Source organism: Sinocyclocheilus grahami, unplaced genomic scaffold, assembly GCF_001515645.1.
Source record: "Sinocyclocheilus grahami isolate Dianchi unplaced genomic scaffold, SAMN03320097.WGS_v1.1 scaffold93.1, whole genome shotgun sequence".
Taxonomy (NCBI): domain Eukaryota; kingdom Metazoa; phylum Chordata; class Actinopteri; order Cypriniformes; family Cyprinidae; genus Sinocyclocheilus; species Sinocyclocheilus grahami.
In genome coordinates this window covers 1,540,194-1,552,485 of record NW_015505272.1, presented here as the reverse complement: position 1 = coordinate 1,552,485, position 12,292 = coordinate 1,540,194, and the positions used below count along the sequence as shown (strand labels likewise).

Sequence of the window (12,292 nt, the reverse complement as noted above, 5' to 3'; positions counted from 1 at the left end):
GAGGAGGGAACGGCCACGGACCACAAACTGAAAGGGAAAGAAAAAGGTTCGGATGATAGAGAGGAAAAGGAGAAACCGAATCTGCGAACACGCGACAAGAGGCTTTGTCAGAGCGCATCCAGATATTCACAGACAGTTCGCCAGCTTTGGCGGCCATTCCGGAGCCACGGCGTTCAGTTTCCTGTACTTCAGAGCCGCAGTGTTCCACTCAGGGCATGTACTGTAACCTCTCCACCTGCATGGATCCCGTCTTACAATGACAATGAATGACCAACAGTAACCTAATACAGAGCATGACATCTATTCATTAAACGGCATCTGAAATGTAATTTCCTGTCAGTCCTTTAATCTACAAAAAGCACCAAAAGAAATCCACAAATCGCTATTGCTGTTACCATCAATATCTATTATAGTTCAACTTTGGTTCGGTGTAATATAACAGGACAACAAGGATTCTTGTCCAAGACAAGGACATCACAAAGACGTCTTTTTTTATTCAAGTAGAAGAAAATGCTTATATCTATTGCTTACATTTTTTCTAAAATTAGGGTATGTTAGAATAAAAAATGAGTTTTTATGTATGAAATTAATAGAAAAGAAGTGAATCTGAAGCATGATGAAAGAATGCCTACACAGTGTGTGTTTTGTTTCACTTCCCTAATGAATTTGACTAAGCGGAATATCAAACAACTAAGTGATATTAGCATTTTCATACACGCTACATCCATCTCTAACATCAAGTAGCATGTAAATTTGATTTCATTTTAAATATCTATTTGATTTTGTCCAAGCGAAAGCACTTGAGATTAAGTCCCTTAACAAAAGCCGTTGCTCTAACCGGGAGAACGATCTGGATCGGCCAAGTGTTTCAGCATCTCGCTGGATTTTTGGAATGGAGGACGGGCACGTTTTGGCAGCCAATTTCAATATCGTTTTGGCACTTTGTGTTGTGGAGTGCAGGTTTGAGCACTTCAGAGCAGGCATTTGAGAATTAGCACATTAAAAGTGTGTTACCAACACAGCCTACAACAGCCCCTGTACTTGGACTTCAGAAATTAAGTCATCACATTGTGTTGATTATTTTAAATAGTGCCAACAGTGGGTAGAAATACGCAGAATGAGAGGCTGATTATGGACGTCAATAACTCATCTGCTTTTTGGCTGGACTCATTAGGTGGGGATGTTTGGATTGAGTGATGCCGCACTGCCATCTTCTGGCATGTCGTGAAATGCTTTCGTTCCTTGTTTTTCAGACTCACTGTGATTTGATCTCAATCTAATTAGAAAGTTCTTGAAAAAGAGCATTCCTAAAACATGTGCTCAAACAGGAAATCTTCACTATTGACTAGTTATTAAAACACGATTTCTGTAGAACAGTTCATGTCAGCTCTTAAGGTCAACATCTTAAGGTCTAACAACAAAATCTGTGGTATTTCATTTATAGACCATAATAAAAAAAAAAAAAAAAAAAAATGAATTTTCAGAAGAAAATAATATCATAATTTCATCATTAAAAAAGACACAATAACATAAATCCACATGCAACAAAAATCTGGGGTCATATGGGGTACACTGCTCCATAGAAGCCGAAACACTATTTTATTTTATTTTATTTTATTATTTTATTGTATTTTTTTATTTTTATATTTAAAAAATATATAAAAAAAATTTATCAGCAATATAAAAGTTTACTGATTTTAAATAAATTTTGGGTGTAATATTAACAGATTAAGCTGAATTCAATATATACAATTTTTCCTAATTTGTCTCATAAAATAAATAAATAAATAAAACATTCTCGGAGCCGTTGGCTGACAGGTGACATGGAGCAGAAAGGTGCCACCTTGTAGCACACCGCGGGTTGTAATCGTGAAGATACACACCGAAGCATTTGTTTCTCTTTTCCTGTCTCTTTTTTTTGGGGAGCGGGTGTATTTTATCTAAATGCAAAGCAGGTGAAGGCTGCTCCAGTTTCCTGTAGTAGTAGCTCTCTTGTCTGGGTGCTCCCACTGATAAGAGTCCTACTTTACCCCACATAAAGGAGCCGGGTATCATTTCCTTACCTCTCCCCTTCCAATATATCTCCCTCTCCTTACTCTCTACACACACACACCACTCTTATTCCCCACGACACACAATACCTGCTCTATTTGCTCCCAATTCAAGGCCAAATTGCAGGTAGAGTTACGGCAAATTTGTTTGGAGGAAGAGTTGGTGCGGGAGCAATAAGGAGCTGGAGGGGTAGAGTGGCACGCGGGGAGGGCTGGCACAGAGTGGTCTTTATGAGCACCACTCTGCCAGCCAGAACAATGGCCCATATTCACCCAGCGCAAACGCTCAGCTTACAGGTGTTCGTGGAGAGGGGAGGCAGACGTGCACAAACACTCACAAGGACACCCACGCGCACTTGAACGAGCACACACACGCACACATACTCTCCGAGCTTTGTTCATTGTGAATATGCCATGAGCTGTGTCGTCTTGACTGGCCGGCCGTGTGCGATCATGAATGTACGGCTTACAAAAGTTAACACACATGTAAAGATTTTTGCAGTAAAGAAATTTGCAGAGATGACTGTTGCCCATTGGTTGTCCAATATCAGTTAATATTTTCATTCTGCAAAGACACATTCAATTGATCAAAGGTGACAGTAAAGAAGACATTAGCATTGTTATAAAGACTTCATAAACTATGTTCTTTTGAACTTTCTATTCATCAATCTATTCAACTTTCTATTCATGTTTCTATAAAAATATTTAGAAGTACAACATAACATAAGAGATGTTTTAGCCAATGATGGCTCTTGGCCATTGGTTGTCAAATAAATTAATACTTTCATTCAGCAAGGATGCATTAAATTGATCAAAAGTGACAGTAAAGATATTTTTATTGTAACAAAATATTTCAAATAAACTAGGTTCTTTTGAATTTTCTATTTATCAACATATCCTGGAAAAATAATCATTTCCACAAAAATATTAAGCAGCACAAGGTTTCCACATTGACCATTAAAAAAAATTTAAAAAATCTGCCACTGCTTGTCAAATAGGTAGTCTGACCCCCAAACTAATGCCTTTTTTAAATAAATTAAAAATTTAATTCAGCAAGGACACATACGTTTGATTGCAAATAACAGTAAAGACGTTTATAGTTCTTTTGAACTTTATATACATCAAAGAATCTTTAAAAAGAGAAACCTGGTTTCCACAAAAAAATATATTAAACAGCACAACTGTTTTCAACACTGATAATAAGAAATGTATCGGCCAAGGATGGCTGTCAGCTATTGGTCATCAAACAGATAGTCCCACCCCCTAACTATTGCCATGGTTGTGTCAAGCAGGTATGGCTGCCTAAAAGTTTTCAACATAAAAATGGCCTACTTTGCATATTAAACTGAGATCCAGCACGATGTTTTACTTACACGCTTCACCTTTAAGAAAAGGAGCAGAGTATTTGGAGCACCAGCAAACAAACAAACAAAAAAAATCTTTGGAAGACTTTCTGCAACAAAATCCCAACAACATAAACAAAAACACCAATACAACCTCAAAACCTAAGCTAAAAACAAGAACTCTAAAATGTCAAAAAGGCACAGACCTAAAAATACCAGAATAGCAAATCAGAAGGCTTGCCACCGCCGCCGCTCGCAGCTGGTTTTATCTGCGCATCGCGAGCAGCCCCTTTGCTTTGGCTAACCTTTGTGCGGCAAGCACCGGAGGTTCTGCAACTCTTGAATGCAAAATCACCTCCGCCGGTGTCTGACTATTGTATTCTTTTAGCTTACAACTGTCAGCGGCTGACAGAACGGCACAGATGTGTGTCTCGGCACAGTGGTGAAGGCTCACCTGAACCAGATGGCTGGTGATAAAGAAAGAAATCAGTGTGATGATTAAGAGAGCTCTTAAGGAGGGAGATTTAGACTCCAAAGAATAACATTACCAGCTAATGGGACAACTGTGAAGAAAATACAAAAAAGAAGTAACAAAAAAAACACTCTTTTTCTTCTTTTTAAAGCTATTTTTATAACTTTGGAAGTTCAGGTCAGACGTACTGAACTGAATGTGAATGAATAAACAAAGCATCTGAACATTAAGGACAAATGCAATGTGATTGTTTTTGTTTTATTCTCCTCCAACCTCTTGACATTTCTTCCTCTGACATTTTCATTGATGTTTTTTTCCCCCGACAACCAACCAAAAAAATGTCCAACTAAAATGTTAGCTGATCGATACAGCTGTCCCTCTACTCACGCATGTGCCCTCGGCTTTTGCTTTCGGAAGTGTACTGAAATTAAAATGTGTCAAGCAGCAAATGTTAATGGCCTACCCTGCGACACTTAAAGACACGCGAGTCCCGAAACAGACAGGCCTTACAGCAAATTATGCAGCATCACAGGCAAAGATTAGCCAGCTTGTCCTGTGCTAGCATTTAGTCACACGGCCCACTCACAAAGGGTGTCCTTTTCATGAAGGTTCAACTGTCCAATTAAAATCTGAAGGTGCACCACGCTATGAAAGAGACTGTCGTGAATTCAGATGATTTCACCCGAGGTGCCTGAGATCTGAGAGAATTGCTGGAGGATGTCAAAGACAAATGGGCAAAATTCTGGACATTTTTAACACAACAGACGGAGAGATGGGAAATGTGTGCACACAGGACCTAATGGATCACCACAGAACTTGTCACTATATTTTATAAAGTCCAGTGTGTACGTGAAATGGCCCCAGAAAGTATCTGGGCACTTTAAACACACTTAAAATGTTTGAAAATCACTTAAGTAGAAATAAAATACCAAATCAAGTGCCAATTATTTTTAAGAAAATATATAGAAATGCACTTTTGAAGCAAAACATTTCAAAGAAAAAAATGTTTGTTAGGTATTGAATAATAAAACAGTGGACATACTGTTAAAAGTAATGATAAATGTACATTACGTGGATACTTTCTGGTTAGTGGATCATGTTCAGAGTTAATGTGATGAACTACATTTATGGTTACTCATGTGTGATCCGAGGAGAACTTACTTCATTCACTAAAATTACCTTGGGATGTATTGGTTGCAAAAAATGGCTTAGAAAAATTATGTTAACTCTGAGAAAAGAAACAGAATTTCTTTGCCGATTCAAATCTGCTATTGATAACAAAATACCAGAGTACTCTTCTCCGAGTTAACGTCACTTTTATGAGGCATTTTTGCAATCAATTTATCCCAAGGTCATTTTAGTGAATGTATAAAGTTCATAAATGTGTTCCAGAGTAACCACAGGTGTAGTTCATCACATTAACTCTGAACATGATCCACTAACATTTGACAGTCCCACTTTATATTAAGTGGCCTTAACTACTATGTACTTACATCAATGTACTTATTGTGTTCATATTGTTTTTTTGTTAGGGACCGGTTTGGTGGTATGGGTAGGTTTAAGGGTGGCTTAAGGTGTAGTAAATGTATTATTACAGTGTAATAAATGTAATTACAGAAATTAATTACAGATGTTATTACATGCAGATATTTTTTAAAAATATAAATGTAAAACATGTTTGTACACAATAAGTGCATTGTATCAAATGCTTAATTTAAATGTAGGTAGTTAAGGCCACTTAATATAAAGTCGAATCCATTTGACAACCAGAAAATATCCAGATATTTATTTATATTTTAAATCTGATATAATGAAATTCAATTGTTGCCAAACATAAATGTGTCCAGAAACATTCTGGAGCCTCTGTATGCGACTGCTGGTGTGGTTGAATTCATACTGGTCCTTACCAGAAAGGCACAGATGCTCCTCTGAGGAGACTCCCACTCAAAGCAGCTGTTGATATAGCAGCCAGCATTGACCAGGAACATTATACAGCGCCTCACTCTGTTGAAGTTATGCAGCAGCAGCTGAGAGACAGAACAGACAACACTTCACAATTAAACTGATTCACAATGAGAAAACAAATATACTAAAACTAAAATCCATTTTTTAAACTACATACACTACCATTCAAAATATTAAAGTAATACTATCATTCAGCAAAGGGTAATACTTTTGTTTGTCAATAATGACAGCATAGACATTTACAATGTTACAAAAGATTTTCATTTCAATTAAATGCTGTTCTTTTGACTTTACATTCATCAAGGAATGAAACAAAAAGAATCACACTTTGTGTGATTTTTCATTAAGTAGCTAGTTTCAACATTGATCATAATAAAAAAATGTTTCTTGAGCACCAAATCAGCATTTTAGAATGATTTCTGACAGATCATGTGATGCTGAGGAATGGAGTAAGGCAAAGCAATAAATTACATTTAAAATTTTAGTCAAATAGAAAGCAGTTATTTTAAATTGTAATATTTTATTACAAAAAGAAAAATCTTTACCGTGTTTTTGATTAAATAAATGCAGCTTTGGCGAGTATACTAAAACTAAAAAAAACTAAAAAAATATCTTACAGGCCCCAAACTTTTCAACAGTAGTGTATATAACATACATTTTAAATTATCATAATTTGATGTGGAAAAATCTTAGGTCTAACAGCGCTAGAATAATTATAGATCAACATTTAGAAATAATGGGGAAACTACTTTTTAGTGATGTTGTTAGGGAATAACACCAAAAAACGATACTAGACCAAAATAATGAAACAAATCATATCTATCTTTGTATTTGTAGGAGTATGAATGAATTATTTATTTATTTATTTATTATTATATTTTTTTGTTATTCCTCTTTAATAAAATGGTCTTATTCATGTTTCTGAGTGCGGGTGAACTGCAAATGACCGCTTCTTCCTATGTTCACGGGAAGATCAAAAGCTCCTGGTCGTATAATGGCTTTAAAACGCTACAGCTTTGATCATAGTAAATATCCACATTTACTGTGGTGAAGTGTAGGATTCGGGCTATCCCTTTAAAGTAGGCCATTTGTGTTTGTCATTTGGGACTAATCAAAGTACATTCGAGGTGAAATGCGATACCAAACTACTAAAGAATAAAATATGTGTTCGACGAAGTGAGCTTCAACGGTTGAGGAGACAGTATCAAGAAGTAAAAGCAAATCTTGTGGAGATAAATTTGATATGTTGCCCTCGCCGTTCGGTTTGTGTCTCACTCACAAACAGTTTAGGTGGGGGGCAAATTCACACTGAAAAGTGCAGAGTGGGCACTTTCTAGCATGCACTCAGTGTGTGTGTGTGTGTTTGTCCCAAGCAGTGTCTCAGTGACAGGTCTGATTTGGGACAACCCCTACAATTCAGCTCTTTGTCAGGGATGGGGGGAGACATTGAACAGGGTGACAAAAAGAAGCACAGCAGAAGAACCACTGAGGTCCAAACTAAAGGATGGCCAATCTACTTATGCACCCCCAGCGTTGACAGCTTGACATTTCTATTCAGCACCTCCAGAAGAGAAGGAAGAGATGAGGAGAAGGAGCGAGAGAGAGAGAGAGAGAGAGGGGGGAAGACGAGGAGAAAGATACTGCTGTCTACAACTTGTGTTGGGCGGGATTTTATTAATGTCTTCAACAAAGGTGCGATTAAAGTGCTCTCGTTACCTGTTTGGACACTCGTGGCTCATCTTCGATGTATTTCTGTTCGATGGGAATCAAAGTTCTCATGCCTGCTTTTACCTGCAACATATAAACTTCATGTGTAATTGAATGCAATAATCCACCGTCGAGATCAAGATGCGTCATTAACGATCTAATATATCAAGACATCCCTCCATTTCACACACTCCACACCACACGGCCATGTGACGCTCTCTCACACTCCCGCCTAAAATGGCGGACGGACACACACACAGCGGTACACAGAAGCACAAATAAAAGGCTGAGGAAAGGGGAGTCTTCAGTAATTAAAAGAGAGACAGACAACCCGGGAGAGGCTGAAGAGAACAAGCAGATAAAGAAGTGAAAAACGCTAGAAAAAAGCAAGCGAGAAAAAGAGAGTGGGACTTACAATGTTATAAATCACGTCTATTTCGAGAAAGATGACCCCTTTGGTTGGCCCTGTCAGTTCCTTGCTTTTCAAGGCGTAAGCTTTGCGTTCTCCATTTTGGATCTGCGGGAGAGGGACATGACAGCCGTCTGTCTGGCAATACCCTGCTGAATACACTCTCCATGTGACCTTTGAACCCCAGCTGCTGCATCTGACAGAGAGCCCAAAACAACTGTGGCGGCTCTGACAAGTACCTGTTCATTACGGCCCAACCACTGTCAGCCACAAATTAACTATCCTGGGGAATCAGCCTGGGAGCGCACATTGCGTCCCCCCTTATCTTTTCTTTTCTTCTTTGTTTTTGTTAGTAGCTTTTTCCCCCAGTGTTTTTCTCACTTTCACATCTTACTCTATGATTACTAAAATCAATGAAGGGTAGACACATGCTTTGTTGATTTTTCTCCCATTTTTTAAAAAACTTTTGTGTGTGTGTTTTTCTCACTTTGACATCTTACTCTATGATTTCTAAAATCAATAAAAGGTTAGACACATCCTAGCAGGCACACAACGTCATAAGATGTTGATATTTGGTTAAATTTTGGTTGCGACGTCGGCTGACCAAAATTCAATGTAAATTCAACATCTAATGTCAATGTTAAATTGACATCAGCTGACATTGATATTTTGTTGTTTTCAGGTTGTGTAACCAAAATCCAATGTTAAGTCAACGTCAAATATTGACGTCAACCCGATTTTCATTTTCAACCAAAATGCAACGTCTGTCTGACGTCATGTCCAACGTCAACCTGACGTTACATAGACGTCCGGTGCCTGCTGGGATGCCAAGTTTTTAAATAAAAATTCAAAGAAAAACTTTTTCGTGCATTTGTCTAATCTGATACTGATTCACTGTTGTAAGAAAAAGTCTGCACGCTCAAAACTTACATTTAACAACGGAATAGCCACTTTGCCCAAGAAGTCGGCACTTCGGTCTCTGTCTTCGTCATAGACAGTCACCTCTAAGACTGAGTGGATGTCTTTCACATTGCTAGTTGAAGAAAAAAGGGGTAGGGGAAGAAGTCATTGACTAATATTAAACACTGAAAAGATCTTTTAAGTCATGACAAAAAATGTGATTCATCTAAATCCTTGGTGACAATCTCCATTGTGCTGGGGTTAAAAAAAGATGCTGCAATTCTCCATTTGAAATGCTATCTTTGAAAAGTAGGCTAAAGAGGAGAAGTCTAATGAAAGAAAATGAGGTTATTCTTTAAGAGATGAGCGCTCCAAGGAGAGGCTAGATTACCCAGCTTTCCATGGGAATTCGCAAATGAATTTCCAGCCATGAAGATTGAAATATTATGAAAAAAAAAACGTCAATGGAACAACCTCTTGATTTTCGAACTAATATAAGAAATTATGTATGGCACATTATCAAACGGCACAATGGCTGTACTTGCAGAGGGAGTGTAATCTCAAACAAAAGTTCATTTTCTTCTTAAAGAAAAAGTTTACTTATGTGTCACATTTTCAACTACCAATACAAAGCTTAATTGAATAATCCTGACTACATTATCCTGTAAACAAAATATATTATTATAAGAAGTTGACTCTAGAGACATTTATATAATCCACTGTCCTACATGCTTTGAAATCAGCTAATTATATACACATGTAAATAAATGTTTATAATTTAAAGGAATATTGTTCTCAATGAAAACTTAAACAACAAACTCTTCATATCAGCTTTGATCTAAACTTTTTAATCATTAAACAAATCTCTAAACAAAACAATTGGGAGCACTTTTGTTGTTTGTTGCAGAGCATAATTTCTAAAAGCTGGGGCAAAAAATAACATCCATAATGGTTATTTTATAACATGCTGCAAAGTTAAAATGCAGTATAAAATAATTCACTTTCCTGCATGTGAATAAAAGAAGCAAAGACATTTAGTTGACAAGCAAAATAAATGTCACAGTGATCAATGGAAAGTCTTTGCTGTCACCAAGCATATCAATTTGAGGGGTATATTGATCAGACTGCATATATTTTTAATTCACTTTTTTATTATTTAAATGCAGTGATTACACTATTATGTGTCTGATATAATAAAATAAGTTGACTAAATTAATTTTACACAAAAAATGTTCATGGTGTAGTAGAAATAAAATTAGCAAAACAAGCTACAGAAATTCAGTTAGGAGATAAAATTATGGATTCAAATGTTTATTTATTTTGTGTTTGTAAAAAAAATTATTTAAAAAAATGAATTAAATCATCTTCCTAATTTCAATCACTCATTTACAATATATTCACACAAACATTTAAATTGTCGTGAGTATTTTCATCATTCAAAAATTATTTGCATCTGCTTAAATGAATGTATATTGAAGGGCGCAGGAAAGTGAACCATCCTATTCAATATCCTCGCGGTGACACTCGGTCATCCTCGGCGACAAACTACTACGTGTTCGTGAGGCAGCTGTCTGAGCAAATTACACGCTTCGCACTGAATGAAACTTTGACTCCCCAGGTGTGGCCGAGCAGACGCTATCCGTGGGTTAATTCTGGGCAAATCCTCACAGACCAGCGAGATGAGTTCAACCTCATTCCGGCTGCAATTTGATGAGCGTGCGGCGCGCTGATGTACAAAACGGTAATTACATTTTTCAGGTCTGGAAGGAGCTTTAAATGAAATGCAGGAACGGTGTTAAGCAGAAGTACCTGCATGATGAGAGGAGCATTTAACCGCCCATAGGATTATCATATACAAACACACTGATGGCAGCAAGGGCAGAACAGTTCCTACTGTTGTTTGAAAACTGGGTGTTAATGAAATTGCCTACTGCCAGAGTAATGCCTGCATCCAAAGCAATCTATGTGAAGTATTGAGTGGCTCTATTCAGAAGGAAAGCAGTCTCCTGTCCCTAAATACTGTTGGTTTTACACACTGTCACCATTTATCCTGCTGGCCTGGAGTGGAGGCACTCCAGATAAAAGCCTCAATTAATTACAATGAAAAACAGACAGAAAAGAGGGGTGGGACAAAAAAAAACCACATTCGGTGATGCAAGAACGAGAACTAAGATTTCCCTCTCTTTTTCTTTTTCTCTCGGCCACATTATCTTTTATGTTCACTCTCCTTGCCTTCCACTTTTCCTGGACTCTCCCTGTCTCCAGTGAGCTCTCTATTAGAGGAGGCACTGTTCCGTGGCCCGTAACCTTGTTGGCTGACACCTCGGTGCCAGGGCCGATTGAGACGGCGAGTCCGTGAGCGAGCCGGGGCTCTTAGAAAAGCTTTGTGCGCCGGTGCTTTGTGGCGGGAGAGGAGTGTGAAATCAGAGCTCATGAGGAGGCCACGGTTCCCCTGGGAACGCCAGACCGAGCTACGAGGTCAACGTAGTGGGCCGGACCCCCGGAGAGGAGCGAGTAAAGGGGCGATTGCACAACTGTGCAGCAAGCGGGAAGGGGGAGGCTGAAGGGGGTGAGACGGGAGGGGTTGGTCTGCCATTGAGCATGTCTTAATTAAAGGCGTCGATTAGGCGATTAGAGAGATGGCAAACGCAAAGCGCTTAGCGGAGAGGAACCTCGCGAGATGCTCCACCTTAAGAGTGACGGTGCTAATGACCTCTACGTCTCTGCCTCTAATTCTCTCTGTCTCTCACTCTCTCCCTCTGTCTTTTCGCTCTTTGTCACTCCTGTTTATTTCTGCCGCCTCACACCTTGTCTGCAACCGATTGTGCAGCCTTGATTAATATTCTTGTGCTGCAATTCTCAGCTTTGTTTCCCACACAAGTGGTCAAATCAGGACTGGCGGTGCCTGCAAAATCTTTAAAGCAAAACAAATATTTTTCAGTGTTCAATACTTTTAATAGTCTCAAACCCATGACAATGATGCTATCTGTTTGTCTGACCAGTGGTAGATGATTTGAAGTATTTGAGAAGAACCATTATATTTGCGATTCTGTTTGATGTCATTAGTGGTGCAAAAATTACATTCTTCATCCTTAAAGAAATAATTCACTTAAAATGAACATTCTGCCATCATTTAATTTATTCATCAATGAATAAATATCTATTTATCTATTTTTATTTTTTTATTTTAAAATAGATTTTATTCCTGTGATGGCAAAGCTGAATTGTCATCAGCCATTACTCCATTTTTCAGCACCTTCAGAAATTTTTCTATATTCAAATATGATTTCTACTCTTCAGAAATCAGTGTAATATACTTACTGATGTGATGCTTAGTAAACATTTCTTATTATTATCATTGTTATTATTGTTGATGAACAGTTGCACTACTTATTTCTGTGGAAATGTTTCATAATGCTTTGATGCTGGGGCGATTCTAGGATTT

At 37.9% G+C, this 12,292-nt stretch overlaps 1 protein-coding gene across 1 annotated transcript in view; it reads right to left on the bottom strand.

Moving 5' to 3' along the window:
* Nucleotides 1–12,292, bottom strand: part of LOC107587547 (multiple C2 and transmembrane domain-containing protein 1-like) — a 202,866-nt gene that overhangs the window by 44,547 nt on the left and 146,027 nt on the right. The window contains exons 11-15 of the mRNA XM_016275362.1: nt 9,849–9,852; nt 8,878–8,980; nt 7,954–8,055; nt 7,548–7,622; nt 5,774–5,893 (exon numbers count right to left, since the gene is read on the bottom strand). Of these exons, the coding sequence (XP_016130848.1) occupies nt 5,774–5,893; nt 7,548–7,622; nt 7,954–8,055; nt 8,878–8,980; nt 9,849–9,852 (404 nt within the window). The remainder of the gene's footprint in view (nt 1–5,773; nt 5,894–7,547; nt 7,623–7,953; nt 8,056–8,877; nt 8,981–9,848; nt 9,853–12,292) is intronic.